Source organism: Anser anser (assembly GCF_964211835.1).
Source record: "Anser anser genome assembly, contig: HAP1_SCAFFOLD_40, whole genome shotgun sequence".
Taxonomy (NCBI): domain Eukaryota; kingdom Metazoa; phylum Chordata; class Aves; order Anseriformes; family Anatidae; genus Anser; species Anser anser.
Window position 1 is genome coordinate 1,672,413 of NW_028153557.1, and position 22,878 is coordinate 1,695,290.

General features: G+C 41.4%; 1 protein-coding gene and 1 long non-coding RNA gene across 2 annotated transcripts; one reads left to right on the plus strand and one right to left on the minus strand.

Moving 5' to 3' along the window:
* Positions 1–4,322: 4,322 nt before the first annotated feature.
* Positions 4,323–13,276, minus strand: LOC310891928 (ubiquitin carboxyl-terminal hydrolase 42-like). Its single transcript, XM_083854148.1, has 10 exons — positions 11,335–13,276; positions 10,246–10,483; positions 9,339–9,539; positions 8,152–8,262; positions 7,889–7,991; positions 7,658–7,725; positions 7,431–7,501; positions 6,814–6,896; positions 5,471–5,582; positions 4,323–5,151 (listed from the first exon to the last, which is right to left on the minus strand). Exons 1-10 carry the CDS (start codon positions 12,073–12,075, stop codon positions 4,912–4,914), a joined length of 1,968 nt encoding a protein of 655 aa, XP_083710274.1. The 5' UTR covers positions 12,076–13,276; the 3' UTR covers positions 4,323–4,911.
* A 3,907-nt stretch (positions 13,277–17,183) lies between these two features.
* Positions 17,184–19,058, plus strand: LOC310891924. Its single transcript, XR_014577782.1, has 3 exons — positions 17,184–18,024; positions 18,533–18,613; positions 19,029–19,058. It is a non-coding gene; the product is annotated as an uncharacterized lncRNA (long non-coding RNA).
* The last annotated feature ends 3,820 nt before the right edge of the window (positions 19,059–22,878 follow it).

Here is a 22,878-nt window from a genome sequence, read left to right on the forward strand (position 1 = left end):
ACTTCAGCCCCTGCTCCATCGCGCACTCACCTCCCTGTCCTGCCCTGCTCTGCCCTCTGCTGCCTGCTGCCAGGGGCTTCCATCCCGACTGGGGCCTGCCTGCAACCAGGGGCCTTTTATCCTGACTGGGCTGCCATGTCACGGCCCCACTGTGACGCCTGGATGACACAGCCACCGCTGCCCATTGTGACACCTGGGTGACACAGCCACCGCTGCCCTCCTGCCTACTGGGACACCACTCAGTATCTATTTCCTCGGACTCACAGGTTTGTCAGTGACAGTTAAATTTAAGATAATTTATCAGATTCACCCCCAGAAAAAAAATATTTCTGGCAACTTCCGTAAACCTCAACAAGATAACAAATGCCAAATCATTCTTGAAGTTTTAGTCTGAAGTGTTGGTGTTTATATTTCTTTGTGTTTTTCTTGTCAGTGTTTAGCATGCTTTTCCTTTCTTGTTCAAGTTTGAAGTTACACACATATGCTTTCCTCTTTCTCTAGCTTGGAAAGTTCTCTTCTAAAAAGATCTTCTATTTCTAGCTGCTTTCTCTACTCTTCTGTTAAGAATCCTCATGGTTCATGTCTTGTCCTTGTCTCTATGTTTGCTTGGTCAGCTCTGTGTCTCAGCACTTGTGCTTATTACCATAGAATTGTCAAATCCTTTAGGCTGGAAAAGAGCTCTGAGGTCATCAAGTCCAAGCGCTAACCCAGCCCTGCCAAGTCTACCACTAAACCACGTCCCCAAGCACCACATCTACACGTCTTTTGCAGAGCTGCAGGGACGGTGATTCAACTCCTTCCCTGGGCAGCCTCTTCCAAGGACTCACAATCCTTTCAGGGAAGAATTTTTTCCTCATATCCACCCCATGCCTTCCTGGGTGAAACTTGAGGCCAATTCCTCTTCTCCTGTTGCTTGCTGCTTGGGAGAAAGACCAACCCCCACGCTGCTACAACCTCTAAGAGGGAGTTGTGGAGAACAATAAGGTCTTGTGGAGTAATTGCTTAAAGTGACTAGGAAAATTAAACTAACATTCACATTTTAAAGAAACTGTAGAGCATTGAGGAGGCTTTCAGGGTATGCTATAGCAGCATTACCTGAGTGTTCCCTAGGCTTCCACCCTTACATGTTACCGCACTGGGGGAACCTGGTGTGCTGACTGTAAGGAACAGCACGGAGCATGGATTAGCATGGATTATAACCGCTCTTGCAAGTGACCTTCTTTTAAGCACAACAGTTTAAATGATCAGGTTACAGAGAAAACCCTTTCACTGAAAAATAGATTCAATAAGGACTTGTGGCTTACCAGTTTCGTTTCAAAACCCAAGTTGTTGGGTTTGATGGAAAAATGGTTGGTTTGGATGGTAAAAAGGTTGTCCGTTTTGATGGTAGGTTTAGTCTGAGTATTGAAGGCTTCCATCAGTAAGCTCTGCATCTGAAAGACAAAGGGAAGAAATGTCATTCCCTGTTGTGATACTCAACATGGAACTGTCTGGCTCAGTGGTTTTCTTTCTAAAGAGAGAAGTCACAACCCTGCACATGGCTTGATCTGCTCTCTGACTACAGGGCTGAACTGACTGTTGAAGGCAGCTTCCAAAGCCCTCCCATTAAACTGACTGCATTTCAGTTCCGTGCTAAAATTGGTCAGCTGTACAGAATATTAGGACAAAGCTACCTGCTTTGATAGCAAATGGTAGACCTTAGGTAAGTTACATTCATTTGAAGGTTTGACTGGACGGCATCCTTGTTTTACTAGTGATCTTGTGGTCAAGCTGACCAAATCCTAGTCACAGAACAGAAGCGTTCAGAAACTGGCTAGAGAGAGCACTTATTAGAGAGAGCAGGAATTTAACTGCTTTAACGCTGCTCTTTCTCTCACGTATCTGGAATTTCCTTAAATCACAAATTATCACTAGCTATCCTTGTTAATTTATTCAAAGTAACATGAGTCCAGGTGAAAAGGCACACTCTAACAAGTCCTCAGTTGTTCCTAGTCTGCTCCTAGCTTACTTGAGAGGTTCAATACAGTTAAAAATAAATAAATAAATAAATAACCTGCTGAAGTAGCCTTTTTTCAGATTAGATTCCACCATTCAGAAAATCCTGCTTAAGAGACGTTTTTTCTTTTCTTTGAAAGACTGACCTTCCCCCACATGAAACTAATTAGTATCTTCAGGCTTGATGAAATACATGAATTTCTCAATTTACCAAAATTGCTTTGCACAGCCCTCCTATCCTGCTTATGTTTCAAGCAGCGTATCTAAGTGGGGTACTGTTGGGGTGCATCTCTTTCACTCATGTAGCCCAGTGATCCCAATGCCCTGGACTTGTGTAATGTGTGCAAGACATTTACTTTCTCCCTATACTTTTGACTGGTTTAGAAAAAGCGAGTTCGCCATCTGCTGGCCAGAGAATTCACCGAAGCCCAAAGAGCATTAGAGCAGACGCATTTTCTTCTGTGCTGTTCCTGATTTATCAGCTAGAAGAGACACTTACAGTTTAGTACAATCAGGATTCTTTTGACATTAGTAGCATAAAAAGTCTATTTTTGCAACACTGGTATTTGAAAGACCTCCGTTCAGTCCCTAATTTTGTTCTTGATAATGGGACAGATTGTATTAATGTTTGCAAGAATGTGTGAACAACCAGCCTCCCCTCCATGTCGTATTTTAAGATTAAAACTTGTGGTCGTCCCTGTCTCAAAATACAGACATGCTTTGCAACAATCGCACTCCCTCTTTAGCTTGAAGGAACTTGTCAGTGCCAGAATCTACTGACTATGGCAATTTACTTCATCATCCAAACCGGGCAGAATTTTTGAAAACCTCTTGCAAGATTTCACTTCTCCAAACATTATGTAGAAGACATTCAGCTGTAAAGCAAGAAGATGAAGTCCTTTGTTTCCTATGCCAGAATGACATTTTCAACACTGAACAGGATTGTCACCAACTGTTAACTGGTTGTTAAGTTGTGGCTAGGTATAAAATGTAGAAAATGTTTAAAAATAAAACTTGCCTATGGATAGTGAACTGTCTTCTTTGGGGATTACTTCAATTACCTGTAAGAGGAAAACAGATGATTTGGGGGGGTTGTTTGTTTTTAAGAACGGGTGCAGTCTTGCCAGTAATTTAGCTGGTATTTTTCAAAGTGACCACAAGTGAACAACAAGTAGAACAATTGCAGGGCTCCTCAGTTTACAGCATGAGGTCGCTTTTTCCAGGTGAAAAGCGGAGCCATAAGTGGCAGTACACTAAAGCCCTGGCACGTTGAGATCCAAGAGGAGAGCTGTTTGGCCCTCCTTTTCACTCCTGCGAACCACATACCTCAAAACCCACAGACTATGGGATATATCTCAGAGAAATCTTGGGAAAGGAGAGCATGAAGAGCATGTTTGTAAATTTATTTCTCCCTGGGCTTCTTCTGCTTCTCCAAGAAATACTTGTTTGAATATAACTTTGGCAGCAGTACTTATGCTGTTTTGCACCCACCACATTTAAAACTCCTACAAAAAACTGAAAAGTTAGACTGAAAAGCATCTCTTTCCGTTCTACTTTGTAAAGCTGCATGTTTTCCTCATGCAAAACAACAGGGGAATGGAAGCTAGAAAAGGAAATGCTGAATGTAAAACAAAACAGACCAAACCTCAGCCCTCCAGGACAAAAGCCGATAACTAAGTCCTTTCTAACATGCTGATTAGGTTTCAAGAGGATACCGCTTTAAATAAGCGTAATTGTGTGTCCATAGGCAGAAGCTGAATAATGACAGGATGAATATCTATACTTAATTTTTTGTTACTGTCTTCCTGTAGCACACAGGGACTTGTTACGTTTAGGGAAAATGCTAACCTAATGGAGGGTTTAAACCATAAGCTAGTTTGTTATACCAAAATGACTGAGAGAACAAAGCATAAAGTGTTTTCAGATTTCTAGTACACCTTGATTGCTATCCATTAAACTTAAGACAGGTTAAACAAAGCACAGGAAATAAGAGAACTCCTAGTCCCACAACTGGCAAATTGTGCGCACACTTTCCGTTCCTGAGAAAATAATACACAAACCTGAAAAATGCATTTAACTGAGAAATGAAGACATCCCCGTCCTATTGGAAGACTAAGGTGACAGCTCTTGGGCTCAGTGATTTTCGGATAAGCTCCAGTCTTCAACTTGCAGACACCAGTGACAGCTCCTTTTTTCGGATTGAAAGGGAAAATGTTTCAACAACACATTGAAAACATACTTAAGGGACAAGAAACAAAATCAAGACTGCAGTGAGAAGGAAAACAGAAAAACAATACTGGGAAAAAAAAAAAAAGAGAAAAAAGACCTTGGTCTTTGTATCGACCAACGAGATAAGCCTTACACATTTTTAAGTTTATTTTTGACGATTGATTGATGCGTTACCAGATATTAAGTACTATTCAAGAGCAAATATTAACACTAGTAAGAATAAATCCGATCCACCAGCCCTTATTCAAAATACATCAATTTCTAATTTGGAGATAACGTCTCTCTGACAAGGAAGTAGAAAAGCTGTAAATACCGATATAGTTTCCTCTCCCGATGTTCCATATACATACCGACGCTGTTCCTACACCTACACTCTGAGCATAAATTTATGTTGACATGAGTATCGGGTGTTATTTCTGTTTGCCTTGAGAGACTCTCCTCCTGTCCACTGAAAAGTAAACTCAAGATTCCAGATCAGATAAAACAGTTGCTAGCCCCCCATTCAGAGTTCTGCAGCAGCAGTGTTCAGATTTTTCAGCAGTCTCTTTACAAAATGACCACTTATAAGTGTACAAAAACACTTATCACCTAGCTTCTCAGTAGGTACACGTTTGGCCTCTCTTAAGCAGAGAGTCAATCACAGCTTAAGATTTTATACAAGATCCCATTTTCAAGTTTGGGATTATTTCAGAAAATCTTTTTGCCTAGAAACAGTACTACTAGTAACACTTTAACTGGTTTGCCAGCACAACCTTTTACCCTGTTAGAAATGATGTTGACTTCTACCTTCATGTAGCATACGTAGTGTCCTGTGCGACAGTTGATTCCATGATGCACCAGCACCGCATATAAGGCATAGAGGAGTGGTTCTCCACTTGATTGAGACATGTAGGCTCGGAGGTCCAAATATTCAGGATATTTTACCTCCTAAAGAGAGACCAAGAAGATAGAAAAATTATATCAGAGTACTTCGCAGACTAGCCAGAGAAAAACACTTCCAAAAAACAGAGACTGGAATTATATGAATATATCTCTTGATTCACTAAAAATAAGTCTTCCCATAAGCAACGTTTAATACTAGAAGTTGCAGACAACTGTTTCCTGATGAATTAGCCTTCTCAGAGGAAAGTTTATGCTTCTTGTCAAGCAGGAACTTTACTGATATTAAGAGAAAAGTGAAAAAAAGAGAAAATGAAAATAAAAGCAGACCATTTCTCTATATTCTTAAGGTATATTCTTAATATACCTTGTTGATCTTTCCACCTGTGAAATCTGCAAATCTTTTCAGTGATATTGTGAGAACGTTGGAAGAACGGTGTACGGTAAATCTCTTGGATGCAGGAACCATCTTTTTACACCTTAAAAACAAGCAGAGACAAGTGTTTGAAAGCATCTTCTTTTTCGCCCCCAAAACAAACTCCTTTTAATGTCTCACGCATGCTTATGCTATTTGAATGATATTTACTTGCATCATATGTTTGGTTTTTTCTTTTCATAAACCCATGCACTGCATGTCACGTTTGTTAATACAGAGAAGAAGGTAAGTTTTACCAACAACTCAGAGCACAGCGGGAACAGGAATCTCTCATGAAAGCGTATTACCAGGGAGTTATAAAATATAAACAAAAAATATTAAAAATGAGTTATATATAAGACTAATAACAGTTATCAGCAATGGAAAAAGTACTGTACATGTGCAAGGCCTTTCCTTTTAAGCTCACAAAAAGACAGAAAATTCTGGCTTTAAGTGTGACTGAACCGATCACACCTCAAAGAGCACATTAAGGAAAGACCATGCAATTCAGATGTGAGGTGCTATTACAGTTCTTTCTCTTCCTCAGACATCAGTTATGAGAATCCTGAATACGCTGCATGTTGCTTTCTAGGATCCGCAGGCCAAGACGAACCTGGATTAAATTGCTTTAATAACCTATTGGACGCTCTTGATTCGACACCCTAATTTCCTTAGTATCCGACAACAAGAAGTGGATACTGCATTTTTCATTTAGAGGGGTCAGGCATGAATCCTACAGAACTGAGCCGGGCACTCTGTGCTTTTCTGAGGGGATGTTTGACTAACAGCTTGTTTTGCCAAACCATCTTATGCAAATGTTCAATTGTTTCTCACATACGTAGAAACATCTTACATATTGATCAGCACAGAGAGCGCCTGAACTCAATAGGCTTTCCCTGTGCACGGGTTAGGCTTAAGGGAGCTCATTTCAGGCATTAGTCCACATCGACAGGTTTCACAGTTCAAGAGCTGTGCAAGACGCTGTTTAGTGAGCCAGCACAGGCTGCTAACATTCATTACCACGGAGCCAGCTCACATTCCCTGACACTCAATCTAACTTTGTTTCACAGTGAACGCTGGGACCTGCAGGAACCTGCTGCTGCCTTCCACTCCAAACCATTCTCCATAGCTCCTTGCTTCAGCTCACCACTACTACGAAATGAAGCAACAACAACAACAACAACAAAGCTGCGTCTCCTTATTTCTAAATGAAGTTAAAGGATAACTTACGCTCTAAGTCATGTAATATATAAAACTAATATCTAGTATTAAGACATAATTAGTAATGATCTTACTCGCTACATTTATAGCAATTCTCTCCATCCAGCTCTTCAGGTTTCACAAATAGTTCTAGAGCTCTGGTAACAGATGAAACCGCCTAGAGGAGCGAGAAAGAAGAGCGTAAAGTCACTGTAAATTCAAAATTCCAGAGACGCACTAGGAGTTTATAAGAGAACCTGACTAATACATACTTAAGCGATCTACTATGAGCACTGTCAAGAAGGAGGCAGAAAGAGCATGCTCAGCGTTTACCTCACCTGGAAGTCATTCTACTTTGAAACAAATCATTTTCCAGTAACGCAGACAGCATCTATAGTGTGCTTTGTCATCAATACTGGCAACAAATCCAGCAGTCTAACAATTAGATGTATATTGAGGTAGAACAACAAAGAAGTGTGACAGTATTATACTTTGTGCAGCAATAAAATTCTTTCCCCTTAAACCCAATGCAGACGTGGAGACTATTTACAGGGGTTCCACAGAAGGACAAAGTCCAATCCACTTTCTAACCACCACCAAGCTCTTATATTTTAACATTGTACGTGGTTTGGTTTTTTAAGTTAAACAAGTTTAATTTAGAAAGTTATACATGTACTTAAACATCATGAATTATATTTACAAAACCTCCTACCTTTACATCCAAAGTGATATCAAGAAATGCCTCATACGTATCCGAAACTGCTTTGCAATTCAAGCACTTCACTGGAAGCAAAATATAAATGCTTAACAACACGTGAAGGAGACTAACTGTCCACATTCAAGTTGTCGATAGATACTACTTCAGACAAACTACAGACTGCTTTACTACCGACAAAAGACACAGATCAGTTCTAAGGACAGGAATATTTTTAAAAGTACCTCTTGATCTTAGAAATCCTCCAAATATTTGATGAATGGTGGTGGTAGCTTGAGAAGATCTGTCCAATCTGGAAATAAATTATAATCAGACCTCAGAAGATTTAAGGCACACAGTTAACTCTTCAAAGAGTTTTATGAAAACCAAGGATGACCTAGACTTTCAGTTTTGATAGTAAATAAAGGCCTAAAAGGTGCTAGAGAACGTATAAAAGTGAATTTGTTTATGCTTACTTGGTGCTTCCATTCAAGCACACTTCCTGCATAGCATCAACAGTATAGCGCAAGAACTCGTGTGCGTCTTCTTGACTGCCAAAACGGAAATGTTGTCCTATTCCTAAATAAGAAGATGATAGTATTTACCTCATTTAAAAATGAAGTAATTCTCCTGTTTCTAAAATCTCTCTTCTTTATAGTGTTAAAACCATTTATACACATCAAATAATTATTTGAAGATTACAAGATGCTGAAAAAGAAACACATCTGAAGCCACTTACGACTGAGATTATTGATAACACGCGTAGGCTCGATGGCATCAACAGTGCAACGCAGGGCCTGGTTAATGTGAGTCTCCATCGTGCACATCATGCAAAAATCTTGTTCACGACCTGAAGAGTGAAAGAAGAAAGCATCCCAGTCTAGCGAAACAGACATAACTACAAACAAACATATAAGTAACATTTAAACTATAGATACAATATCCACTCTCCTTGTCCCAACAGCCTCCTAACATTTCATTTCACACAACTTTATAGAATAAAAATATCCATTAAGCCTGTATTCAAGTGCATTTTGTGATGAGAAATCTAAAAGACTACTGCAAAGTCATTTTTGTAAAGGCTGACAGGAATGTGAACTCCACAGGTTGCAAAATGTATGAGGAAAGAATATTTGACGTTGATGACACAGCATTAAGAGAATGTGGGTTATTTTCAGCACAGTGCTGTCAGGTGAGCTTCATGATACAGAGCTACGAGTCCTTTGGGAGAAAGGAAAAATTACAGTAATGTATGTAATAGTACTTCTGCCCTCCTTTTTTCAACAGGATTCTTAACTGAAACGATTTCTATATACAGGAAGAAAACAGTTAAATTTCTAGGTATCGATACAAAGATACCAGCCTAAAAAGCATACAGGTTTAGTACAACATTTACTTTATAGTACAACATTTTATTTAGGACAAAATCAGTCTAGATTTTAATTCAGTCCCACAAAAAAATCTAGTCGTGTTCATAACAGCTCATATTGCTTTCTAGGTTTTTTTTTTTTTTTTTTTTTTAATTGGTTCAACAACAAACAGACCCTTTATTGTAGTGCATTATGGAACCTCGGCTGTGCAGACTAAAGACCTATGATGCCAACATCCTAAATTTTATTGCCTTTCTAGCAGCAGGAAGCCCAAATAGCCCAAATGCCAAATGTTCATTAAATGCATTACTGTCCAATGCACTTCATTATTCCCATGAAGCAAGAAAAGATCCTTTTAAAAAAACAAACAAACAAAAAAAACACATGGTGCATTAAACGCACTCCATATGCTATTCCGAGCCCGCTGCTAATACAATGCTCAAAGCCAGCTTCTACAGGTAAAATCAGGCAAGTAAGTTTGTCTCACAGAATCACTGCTGTTCTTTCACCTTCACAGCTATCCAACAGATTTAAAATACTGTTAGAAAGTACTCACATGACTGGCTGTGCTCAAGAGAAAGCATGTAATTGGCAAGTGGGGGGGTGTAGGTCAAACACTGTAGAGTAGCATTAAGAAAACACGTGTTGCCAAGATTGTACAGGCCAACTCCAACACTTTGTGTTTCTTGCCAATCCATACGTATCTTCTCAGGTGGAAAAAGAATCCTTTGTGGCGGAGCAATTCCATCATTAACAACTGCAAGAAAGTTATATTTAAAAAGAGATTTTGTTTGTTTGTTTCTAAGAAAGGTATTAAGTATATATAGGTATAGTAAATATATAAAGTATATATAGGCATAGTAAAAATACTATTCTGCGGGAGCACCTAGAGGAACTAGCTACAATCCAAAACAGAAAAACTTATTGCAGACACCTTTAATACCGCCATATTCAAATTGGCTGGTCAACACAACGTTTTGGGAAAAAAAAGTTTAGTCAACCATTTTAATTTTTTCCTTATTATATGCTTTTTTCCTTATTATAACTTCAACCACAAACTTAGACTTGAAATTATATGGTAATAAATGCAAGGACAATGTAAAAACAAATAACTAGGAATGACGGTACCCCTACAAATATCAGATCTTTTCCTGAGCAATCTTAGCATTCAAAAACCTGTGAATAATGGAACCTGTGAATAGCAACAATCAAACACTTTTCTTTGCAAAACAGAAAAGATATGGATGAATCTGTGCATTACAAAATGCTCCCCATATTTCTCTGTCGACTGTAAATATATCAAAATTAATTTCTGTAACGTCAGTCACTTCAGTTGCCTTAGGAGAATCGCTTTGGAAGTCTTTATTCACAGTAGTCCCGTTCTCTATCAGTGCAACAAGTAAGAACTGCACTTTCTACTTTTGTTTTGAAGAAAACAGAGGCAGGATAAAGCGCACACTTACTTAGATCTCTTTGGGCAAAAGGCTTAGATTTTTCAGAGGATCTACAATAAATAGCACCTCCACATCCTTGGGCCACAGAGACTTGGCTTGAATCTTCTGCAGGTGGTATCCGGCCCCAGTTTGCGGTGCGTGACATCGGTTTTTTAGTACTCGGTTTCTTGGATTTGCCAGACCGCCTTGAAGATGGCTTTTTAGACTTTGAAGATTTGGGCTTGTTAACTATGGTCATTGTTCTCATCTGCGGCAGAGACAAATGTTCTGGCTGACGTAAGAATACCAAGAAGCATTCCAAGAAGAAAAGAGTAGTACAAGTCCTGTCACTTAATCTCAAAGAAACGGCCTTTAAGAACTAAATTGCTGGTATGAATGATTTAAAAGGAATCCCCAAACTAAACACACAAAGGAAAAATTTCCATCAAAACTCTATCAGTATTACTTTTAGCTTCTGCAGAACTAGTGGCTGATGCCATTTCTTTCACTTTCGTAGGATTTTAATCCATTACAACTCTGGAGTCTTTTTAATATAAAAATGCAAATGACATTCTCTGAGGGGAATCAGTTATTTATTGCATTTTTGGAGCTTTGCAATTATCTATTAATTATTACCTATTATCTAATAGATAATGGTTGCGATTTATATATAATTGTTGCTCACGCTAGTAATGGAGCACTATTACTTTACTGCCTGCGCTTTTCTGCTTCGTGTGCACAAAGGTACCTGCATTTCGCTGCTACTTTACTTCTGTCTTTCCAGGGCTCACCCTCTACCTCACTGTCTACTGCACCAGTCATGATGGCTTTGTTGTGATTCTATAATGAGCCTAGCTTTTGAATACACTTTTTCTGGGCGTCACTTTGTGATAGCAAGTTAATTTGTGAGGGCTTATCACCTATGACCTGCTTCTCAGTAGGTACACGTTTGGCCTCTGTTAAGCAGAGAGTCAATCACAGCTTAAGATTTTGTCCAAGATGCCATTCACGAAACTGAGTTTAACCTTGACAGAACTGAGTTTAACCTTTAAACCTGAAGCTCCGTTAAAGAATAAAGCAGCACCCAAGCCAGGAAATAGAAGTTAATCGTCACTTTACCCTGAAACGCACGTAAAGCCAGTGAGCTATTCTGTGCTGGCAGGATTGCTGCCGGGATGGCCGACGAGGCGGCGGGCACAGGGGGCCACAGGTCCTGCTCCCCGGGGCCACAGGTCCTGTCACAGGGGGCTGCCGGGGGTCTCCAGGCGCCGGGAACAGCGGCAACAGCGGGGACAGAGGGGACAGCAGCGACAGCAGCCGCCACCTCAGCCGAGGCCGTCTCCACAACTGCCACAACGGCCTCGGAACGCCGCCCAACTCGGAGCTCCAGCGTGACGCCTTTTCAACCTGGCCGCGGTGCTCACGGCTAAAAGCAGAGCGTTTCCTCCGGCGTGTCTTTACTGTCGGTGCCGGACCGGCCCTCACCCCGAGCTCTCCCTGCTGGGAGGGCTTTGCGGTTGGGGTTTCCCTCCCGCCGCCGCCGCGGGCAGGCCCCGCGCGCAAGCTGTCCGCGCTGGGGAGCGGCATGTCGCCCGCGGCGAGAGCCAGAGGGCGCGACACGAAAAAGCCCCGACACGAAAAAGCCCCGACGTGCGGGCGAGGCGGCGGGGAGACAGCTCTGAGGGAGCGGCCGCTTCGCCCCGCCGTCCTCCTCCCCTCCCGGGCCGCCCCGCCGAGACCCGTGCGCCTCAGGTGCTGCCCTGAGAGGGCGCTCAGGCACTGGGACAGCTGCCCAGGGCAATGGTCATGGCACCGAGCCTGACGGGGGTCCAGAAGTGTTTGAACAATGCTCTCAGACATAGGCTCTGCTTTTGGGGTGGTCCTGTGTGGAGCCAGGAGTTGGACTCGCTCATTATTGTGAGCCCTTTCCACCTTGGGATGTTCTCTGATTCTAGGTCAGCAATCCATTATCTGATGAGAGGTGTGGAGTCATTCAAAGGGAAGAGAGACCAAAACACTTCTGGTTTCCAGAAGCGGGTATTTGGTAACCAAACCGATGATTCCTTTTCTTCTAGAGCAAGTAGCAGCAGGGATCCGCTTTACAATAGGCTGGCAACAAGGAAACAAAGAATTGCAAACAAGACGTAGGACTTGAGCAGCAGCTTGTATACATGCATCAACTTATAAATGAGCACACAGCTGAGCGATAATGCAAAAATTGGACAAACTAAGTGAAGACGTTAACTGTAAATTTTATAGGTACACACTTTACTATGACGTAAGAACTGGGCAAGACCTTTCAGGGAAAAGAGTTGTTGGCATGTAATTTGAAGTAAGCTTCAAATCCCAGAGGATGATTTTGTTGGAACTTTATTCAGCTGAAAACGTGGAAGCCTTGTTTCTGCTTGTGTTAGTTACAGCTCCAGTTTACTTTGGTTGGGAGGGAAGGCATTCCAGGCTAACGTGCTGTACCTGTTCCTTCAGCTCATTGTCCATAAACGGAGGAGCAAATGAAATTCTTTGAATCTCCATTAAACGCAGCACTACAAAGTGGAGTAGAGGGCGATCTAGCACTTAATTTTTCTGTAAGCAGAAAACCCAACAGAATCTCCACAACAGTTTTCAAATCTTGTCCTGCAGTAAATGACCAGCTGAGTGAAGCTTGCATTTAGAGTATGTGCTCCTACATTAGATGGAAATAGCTTTTCCTCTTCAGAAGTGCAACTGAGTGGTGAACTGGCAGCTACGTAGGGAACTAGTTGTGCCAAAGGGTTTGTGTTGAACGCACAGAAAAATATGCAGGTCCCAACAGTAAAGGATTGTCTGTAGGCATCACACTGAGTACAGATGTTATCCGCAGGTTCGTGCCCAGTGCACCGCGCCAATTATTCACCCAGAGTTGGAATGCACACCAAGGTCTTTTAATTACATAATTAATTACAGAACTCTGCAGAGTCAGGTACTTGGCTATCTTTCGCGAAGCAAGCACACCTCTGACTCGAATCACTGTCATTCATACACAGGAAATTTGTGAAAACTCTCTCTTTGGCTCCTTTTGATTGGTTATTACAGCTCACCTAACTTATCTCTACTGAGCTTGCGCATTACAGAGGAACACCGGGGGGGAGGGGGTACAGGAGGAGGGACACACACACCGAATCCCACATTAGCAAGGATTAGCATTTTGACAGGTGTGATTTCTAATGTGTTAACCCTTAATGACCCTTAATGAGCAAAAGGTTACTATAGGTCAGTCTGGAGCTGGTTTTCTCCTTCTTGTTTTTTCCCTTTTATCCCTTCTCTTCCTTGCTTCTCCTTGTGGAGTAATTGCCTTAAATGACTAGGCATTATAAGCACCCCTCCATCCCAAAAGCTACCCGCCTCCAAGGTGCAACCACCCCTCACTGAGCACATCCTCTGAATTTCTCGGAGCCTGTACCTTTAAACGCAAGCGAGGTAATTTCTACCAATCACAACCAAGATACGCATGACTGGAGTCACTCAAGCTCCACCTAAAAGATAGAAAATAATATCAATTGGCTTAAGAGAAAGGGAATGTTGGGGGAGATACTGTCACGAAGGATACCTTCTGACATCAGTCGACAGGCTGAGCCTCTCATCCCCCCCCCCCCCCCCCCGCCCACTGGGATGCTGCGAGGTAAGATCTGAACGCTTGGTTATACCAGGCGTCTCCACGGAAACTTAGAAATCTCTAGCATCTTTATGCTTTTTAACGTCTTAATACCTAGGCCGTGTACCTGTGCATTTCATGCATGCTAGCTTGCTTTTGCAGACAGTGAATTTATCACTGGCAATCCAAAGGACCTGTGTATCTGTTGCCGTAATAAACTGCACTTAATTGCATTGTTCCTGGCCGTGACAGTTCTCCTTGAACGCGACTAGAGCGAGGGCGTGCTGCGTTGGTGGTGGATCCGTGGCCGTGATAGTTCAGTACCCTGAAGCCGACCGCACCCGTAACGGTCAATCGGCTACACCACTTAATGCGACACTACTAAAGGAAGAAGATGACAGGGCTTGCACGCATCGCATTAGGCTTTGCATGTGAAAACACCCCCAAATAATTTCACATGCATTTAACGTTTTTAAAGGGAAAAAACCAGGAAGGTGTAGTCCTTCTGTAAGCTACAGCTCTTGATAGTTAAGGCATCAGCATTCATTCCTTTGCTTGACAACAAACTATGAACATACAGAAGAGTTAAATATTTTCATTGCATTCTTAAAGGCGATTTTTCAGACTTGTGCTTCAGTTGTTGGAGTTGAAGAAATCGGTAGACGCCCTTACTTTTACGTTAAGACCAAAATCTTTATCTAAGATTGTGTTATCTAACACAACTATACTCCCACCCCCACATGCTTTTTGGAACTTCTGAAAGATCTTTCTGCAGTCCCACTCTGATGGTCTTTCAGTAACATACAAACTGCCGTGGCAGATTCTGTTACGGTGCTTTTCTATTGACAGTGTGCATAACACTCAAGGTAAAGCCCCTCATTTTGCAGTGGGGACATAAAGTGTTTCTTTGGACGCTGCTGCTTCTGTTAGTACTCATTTTTTCAGAAACTTGTTGAACCTGAGCTGTGCCTACCGCACCAACGAATGCTTTCATGACACAGTATTTTGTCAAAGCAGTTTTGCTTCTTGGAGCTACAGAAGCAGCTCTGGCTACATGATAGGGAACTGTGCTGCACTGGCAAAAACAGACTTACTTACAGACTTAACACCACTTGCTAACTTGATCTATTTCAAATCTCATTTTAACTTTAAAGAGCAATCAGTTTTGCGGTTCCTGTCTTACTAAGTTGCCTTGTTTTGCATGGAAGGTCAGCCTGTGAATGTTTTGCTTTATTGCATGCTTCAAAAAAAGGCTGAGAGGAAGAGACTGGAGGAACCTTTTCTATTCTATAGACTTTCCCCCACGAATGTGGAATTGCAGGCTACTTGGATGAATGTTCGAATGTAAGGGAGCAAGCCTCAGCCAAAGGAGGTAGAATCCTTGCTTAAGAGGAAGTATCAGTGTGGGGACATCTTTGCTTAATGGGAGCCATTTAAACTCTTCATAGAAACTCAATAAGCTCTACATCTTATATTTGGAAAGCAGTATGGTTACGCAGCTGCTAACCTAATGACTTGAGTCTTCTGCTCTGCAACTTCAAATTTTGTTTTCAAGCAGTGCATACATCAGTTTAGGCTTTGGACAAGGAGATTTGTAATGCAAATAGTGATAAACCAGAATCAGTGCTACTGACGAGCGTAATGGTGAAATGCAGCAAATCAAGTGTTCCTGGAGAACTGTGAGATTACAAAACCAATAAGCCATGAAGCACTTTTTTTTTTTTTTTTAATCAATTCTTATATGCTGAAATAACACCTTCAAGAAAATCTGTTTATCCAGCCAGGCGACGGTGTCTACCTGTAAGCACAAAGGAAATGCCTTGAGAGTTCGTTTGCTGTATTTGAAGTTCTTATACCCTGCAGAAATAATTATTTAGAGTAACATGTAACTGAGGAGATCGTAGCAGGAAGTATATTATTTCTAGCATTAAATTGCTGCCCCGTTGCCAGTGCAATCTAGGGAGAGAACTGTATATAATAGTTAAACTCCCCTGGACTGACTTACATTATAAAATATTCTGACAAAGTAAGCTCTAAATCACTTGACATTTTGAAGAGTTTTAAACGGGTACAAAACCGAAGCTTTATAAACCAAGCAGCATTTATAATGCTTCATATATAAAAACAATGCCTATTTTTAAGATTTGTTACATATCTGTGTAGATACGCTTGCTGGAAAAGCCAGGTCTGTTGTAGACCAAATGCTGCAGATTAAGACTTGTGGCTTACCAGTTTCATTTCTGTATTTTCTTGGAAAAAGTTTTGAGTTAGAGTTTAAATATAAAATGTAAATACTGTACAGATATATATTGAAATAAGTATTTCTTGGTGTACACAGGTGATATGCATGACAAATACTCTGTATCGATCATTGTTAAAAACGTAATGTTCTGTGTAAATCCACTGCGTATTAATCTTTTCATTTATCATCAAGAGCTGTTACTTAAGCCTGGACATTCTCAAAAACAAAGTGTGAAACTATATACCATTGTGTAGCTCCTCCTTTATCAAGAGTACATGCAAGATAATTGCTCCTTTTTTCCCTTTCCAGAGGATGATTCGATTTTATAGCATGGATTATAACCGCTCTTGCAAGTGACCTTCTTTTAAGCACAACAGTTTAAATGATCAGGTTACAGAGAAAACCCTTTCACTGAAAAATAGATTCAATAAAGACTTGTGGCTTACCAGTTTCATTTCAAAACCCAAGTTGTTGGGTTTGATGGAAAAATGGTTGGTTTGGACGGTAAAAAGGTCGTCGGTTTTGATGGTAGGTTTAGTCTGAGTATTGAAGGCTTCCATCAGTAAGCTCTGCATCTGAAAGACAAAGGGAAGAAATGTCATTCCCTGTTGTGATACTCAACATGGAACTGTCTGGCTCAGTGGTTTTCTTTCTAAAGAGAGAAGTCACAACCCTGCACATGGCTTGATCTGCTCTCTGACTACAGGGCTGAACTGACTGTTGAAGGCAGCTTCCAAAGCCCTCCCATTAAACTGACTGCATTTCAGTTCCGTGCTAAAATTGGTCAACTGTACAGAATATTAGGACAAAGCTACCTGCTTTGATAGCAAACGGTAGACCTTAGGTAAGTTACATTCATTTGAAGGTTTGACTGGATGGCATCCTTGTTTTACTAGTGATCTTGTGGTCAAGCTGACCAAATCCTAGCCACAGAACAGAAGCATTCAGAAACTGGCTAGAGAGAGCACTTAGGAATGCAGGAATTTAACTGCTTTAACGCTGCTCTTTCTCTCACGTATCTGGATTTTCCTTAAATCACAAATTATCACTAGCTATCCTTGTTAATTTATTCAAAGTAACATGAGTCCAGGTGAAAAGGCACACTCTAACAAGTGCTCAGTTGTTCCTAGTCTGCTCCTAGCTTACTTGAGAGGTTCAATACAGTTAAAAATAAATAAATAAATAAATAACCTGCTGAAGTAGCCTGAAGTAGTGGAAAACTCGGAAAATGTCCCAAGCCCTACACACCCTCCAGTTGTAATCAATGCTGCAGATGATGATGAAGATGATGATGGTGAGCATGGTTTGGTTCTTGGAAGGAATTTGTGCTGTAAATGATTGTGTAAGTCTTTGGTTCTTGGAAGGAATTTGTGCTGTAAATCAATGTATAAATCACAGATGACCTGAGGTCTGACTAGCGATAGGGCAGGCAGTCTGGTCAGGTCACTGGTGGCTTTGTCTGGCAGTCAGTGGACAGAACCTGAAATGTTGGAGGAAAGCTTAGAACCACTCTTGGCTTTAGTTGGTCTGTTGTGTAAAGCTCTATGTGAAACTAGGAAGGAAATTCCTTTTTTTTTGTCTGAAGAGTAATATGTTGTGTAGTAGTTAAAGCTGCAGAGAGAATCTAGAGTCCTAGATGTTTTGTCCTAGGGTAGTCTACTTACGAGTTCATCAGGTCAGTGTAGCTGTATTAAAAAAAAAAAAAAAAAAAAAAAAAGCTTTTTTATAGGAACCATGGACTGAAGTGTCATTGCATGAGCTACATAATCACGAACAATCTGGCCTATGCATAACTGAATAGATTTTTCCCCTTCAGACCAGCTTTCTGCGGAAGGAGAAGAAACTAAAACTCCCGTCCAGCAACCAGCTGAGGAAGGCCAAAATGGATTACGGATGATTTCCACTCGGAAAGCCAGTGCTACTACTGCTAAACAAGGTATTCCAGCACCTGTAGTAGGATAAATCGGAAGGAGAACTTGACAATTAACTCAAAAGCAATGTGGCGTAAAAACACAACAGAATGTAGGGGTGCTGAATGGACTCGGTTATTTCCATGATCTCATTTCTCCCTGATACCATCATGTGCCCATTGGGTCAGAAAGTTGAACTCCTTTTCTTTCCTTTTGGAGAACAAAACAGGGTCACAGCATGGAGTTTAAATGGCTGCACGTGCAGCCTGGCAACCACTGTTGAAAGCCATATCTAACGATAGAGGGATCTAATATCACGTAAATGGATTAAAATTAAAACTACAGTTTTTACCCTGAAGGGTGAAAGGAGGGGCAAAATGCCATTGATTCTATGGTTGTTTCACTTGTGAGGAGTGTTGACAGGGTTTATTCTAAATACTTCTGAAAGTTCCTGAGCACTAAGAAGCCTGAGGATCTGTGGTCCTCAGTGAGTGCCTCTAAGCCTTAGTCTCATTAACTGTTTTCTGTTTTCAGAGGACGGTCTGAATTTTGGAATAAAAACACTTGAAGAAATCAAATTGCAGAAAATGAAGGAAAAAACTAAGAGACACGGTGGTGAGTTAATATTCCCTACTTTCTTATCCTCTTCACCTTCATCCTGTGTGATGATTTTTCTTTCAAAAAAAAATTCTTCCAGTAATACCGGGTAGCTGGCTATGCTTTGGTGAATCCAACTATTTGCCAAAGAAGTGAAATTTGATTGGCTTCAGAATGGCAGGTGATGGTGGCTGGGAGCTGCTTGAGGGATAGACTTCCATGTTTAGCTGGGGGCATCGAGCAACCTGATTCTCAGCCAGCTGGTATTCTAGATGGGAATTCCAAGGGCAACCAGAGGCAAATTAGTCACCTCTCTTATTTGCATGCTCTGGTCACTGTATGTTTGACAGTAATGAATAATTACAGTTTTTTGTTCTTCGTGATAGTTTTTTCTGTTTGGTAAACTTCCTTATGTTTTGCTTGCTCTGAGCAGAAGGTCCTTCAAGATCTTCTCTTCCTCCCATCGATTCTATGATTTTTCCTGCTCCGGAAAAGGAAAATGTCCGGACAGTGGTGAGAACTGTGACACTGTCTACAGAGGAAGGTAATAATTAATGCTTTTGTTTTGATTTCATTACTCCTCAACTGGAAGGTTAAGCAAGAAGGAAGGCAATTCACCCCTGTTAGCCTCCTGGTGCTGCCGCCTTCTGTTCAAAACATGCTTTTATGCTGAAAGTCCCTGGTTGTACTGGAAAGCTTTGGTGCTCAGGTTAAGTGCAGTAGCAGGAGAAAGAAAAAAATGTGTCAGTATGCAAATAGGGGGATAACTGAAAAACAGGAGAGTAACGAGAAGAAAGAGCTCTAGAGGACAGTGCTATGTAAGAAGCAATTTCTGAAGCTTTAAAGAGGCTGACAGTGGCACGTGTGGACCGTAGTGCGATAGGAGTCTGTGTATAAATTATATTGTTTAGAGTTGTGCAAATTCCTTTGAAAGGGAAAGAAGTGAAGAAGTACTTTTACTCATAGACATTCACCTTAGAAAGGAATATTTCTCAGCATTTGTACCTAATAATATTCTGCTTGCTTATGCAGCTCTGTTCTGCACAAAGTATAGCTGTCAAGCAGACTCAGATTCATTCTCGACTACATTCAGCTGGAATTTGAGGCAAACACTGAGACTATGGATACTTTTTCTAAGTTAATTACAGTTGTAATATGAGTTTGTGTGGTTTAGCTGTCAAAACAGTGTCTTGCTGGGTTTTTTTGGACATGGGCTAACAGTATACTATTTCTATTGGCTACTGGTCTCTACGAAATAGAAAAATTTTACTTTTGTTTTAGGGGAGGAACCTGTGGTTCGACTAGATCTTGCTGAGAAACAAGGAAAACGGAAACCCTCCGTGGGTAAGAACTTTTTATGAGCTGTTATTTAGGTGCCGCCTTCTCTATATGACTGCATCGAAGAGTATTTTTGACGTATGAGAGGAAAATGCGTTGCAGTGGAGATCTGTGTTGACTGCAGAAATGGCAGAAAAACCATTTAGCAGCTGAAAGGCAATTTTATGAAAATATGCTTGAAAAATAGAAGCTTGTGGTTGACTGTTCTCAAATCTTCCTGCAAAGAAATGTTCTTAAAATATTCCTTGTTTTCTCTGTCTGAAGCTGATGTAAGCGCCCTTCCCGTGAAGCGCAGCCTTGCTGAAAGGCTGGGGAAGAAGGTGGAGGTTCCGGGAAATGCTGACAAAGCACCAAAGAGAGGTACAGCTACTAAACAGGCATCTGGATGTGATTCACGGGTTTTGTATTTAGGCTTTCTGTTTGTCCTTTTCCTGCGATGTTTCTTTTTGCATGTTGGCTGAGGTCTTAATCACCGGGATTCAAAGTTACCTTTCCTGCCTTGTTTTCGAATGTGAACACAAAGTTGACGTTTATGCAGCCTCCCTAATTTGGTCTTTTTCTGTTTTGCAGTTCAAGTTCCCAAGTCTGTGAAGGAGAGACTAGGATTACCTTCTCAACGGACTAGTACTGCGAAAGGTAACAACTGGCTATTAAATATACTTTCTCCTTCTTCCTTTCCGTGAACTTAGACCGTTTTCATACAGCCCTAAAAAGGAATTCAAATGAAAACAAAGAACTGGTTCCTCTTGCTCGAGTGCTGAAGCTCTTCTGACAGCCACTATCAGAAATCTGCCTCTAGGTGTGTGTTTATTTTCCGCTTGTGCCTTGTCAAGGTTTTAAGCTGCTTCTGTGAACCATCATATACAATTAGAATAGAGCCACTGCCGGGAGCAGGAATTTGAAATGCCGTCTGAAAAAGTAATCAAGTAAACTAGCATTTCTGTGTAGCAACTCTCTCTGGATAGGGCTGGTCTTCAAAATACAACAAGTGGCTCAGAGGAGGAGGAGAATGTTAGGCTATTGTCCTAAGATGCGTTATTGGGAACGCTCAGGCTTAGTTTTCCTTAGTACTGTGACAAATTTTGGAGACTTAAACTATTGTTGGACTCTCTTTAAATGTTGGTGCTTCTCATTTCTTGATGATGACAGGGAAGGCTGCTAAGCCAAAGGGAGAGATCCATGTGAAAACACTGGAGGAAATCCGTCGTGAGAGAGCTCTTCGAGAAAGTCAAGCCAAAGCCCAGGCTGAATGGCATGGTAAAACCAAAGATCCCAGCGCAGGGGCAAAAATTGAGGGTGAGCCCAAGAAGCAGAGTGTGCTCACTCTTTCCGGGCCCAGCAAAGTGCAGTCGAAGGAGCCGGCAGGTAAAGCCAAGCCAGAAGGAGAAGTGCGTGTTAAAACCCTGGAAGAAATAAAGCGCGAGAAAGCTCTGCGGATGCAGCAGAGTGGAGGAAATGTGCCAGCTCCCCCAGCACAACCTGGACCTGCCCCAGCCGGGCAGAAATCGTTATGGAACACAAAGCTATCAGGTAATAAGATGCTTTAATACCTGCCCCGGTGAGGTGCTTCCCATATTGAGCAAGTTCCATTTGCTCAGGATCTGCTTTGCTTTTTCCTTCAATGCGGAGGATAAAAGAGTTTAAGGCTACAAAGTTCAAAGGCAAAGAAGGGCCAGAACGTGCAACCATGTCTGTTTTCGTTAATTACGTGATGGTATTCTGTATTTCCCACTAGAAAATTAACACATTGAGGGGCTTTTTAGTCTAATTTTGGTATTCTGTTTTTTTCTGCCATCTGTTTATGGTATGAAGTCCTCCCTGTGTTGAGTTCAAGTTCACCTTCCTCTTTGGCATGTGTTGCTTAGCTTGACACATGTATGTGTTTGTAAAGCATGCATCAGCATCTTAATGTGGGGGGGCCAGTTTCTGTCAAAAATGACAGAGGATCAAAGGCCTCGTTGTTAAGATTATATCAAGATTATATAAAATGAGATTGTGTGAGGGAGATAAGGAGGGCTTAAAGGCTGCATGCACTGCACATTGTAGCCTTTCTCTCTGTCTCACGGGACACGAGGAAATAAACACACAAAGAAAACAAGTACCCAGCTTTCTTTCGTTTCTTCTCCTGCCAGCCAGACATTAGGTCAGGAATGGGAGATTAGAATATGACTCTACAAATTTGGATTTTGTAGAACAACTTAATAAATTTTGTGGGACATCACTGCAGGGGAGAGGAAGCTGGTACAACAGTTGCATACACTCTCTTGTCTTACTATACCTGCTGCTTTTCCTTTCCTAGAGGGAGCAAGACTTTAAATACAAAAGCTATCAACATTTGTGAATCTTACTAGACTTCATACAACGTCTTAGAGTATTGCTTGCACTTGGGATCGCTCTGTGTCTGAGTTTCCCTCGTCCTGGATTATGATTTACTGTAGCTATTCACTTTCCTGGTTCCTTTGTATGGATTGTTGGTAGACGGAGTTTACTATGTGGAAGATATTGCTGAGAATCCAGGCAATGGCAGTGTAATTCTGCTGGCCAAATACAGTTAACTGTGTAGACGGGCCGTGGAAATGAGGAAGAGAACGTGGATTTTTCATGAGGCAGAGCAAGACTGTATCAGTTCTCTCTTCCTTTTACTCTAGCCAACTTTAACATGTTTGCGAAGCCTTGGGATGGGAAAGTCGCTTCCCCCAAGAAGAAGGCACTGAAACGTAAGGCACCTGGCAGTTTTCCCTCTGCTGTAGCAGCTGTGAAACCACGGACTGCCTCTGACGCTGACACAATGGGACCTCCAGCCAAAAAAGCAGCTATGGTAAGGACAGGGGCTAATGCAGAAATGGATCCCTTGTAAAATTTATACCCTCCTCTAGGAGAAAAGATGGAAAACTCAAATGTTCTACAGGCCTTCTGTTTCCTTTTAAATCCAGTAGCTGCCTACA

Coding starts and splice junctions, on each gene's coding strand:
- LOC310891928 (XM_083854148.1), bottom strand. CDS start 12,075: ATGTCTGAGAGCATTGTTCAAACACTTCTGGACCCCCGTCAGGCTCGG. Junction 10,484..11,334: donor GGCTTTACGTGCGTTTCAGG/GTAAAGTGACGA, acceptor TCTCTGCCGCAG/ATGAGAACAATGACCATAGT. Junction 9,540..10,245: donor TTTTGCCCAAAGAGATCTAA/GTAAGTGTGCGC, acceptor ACTTTCTTGCAG/TTGTTAATGATGGAATTGCT.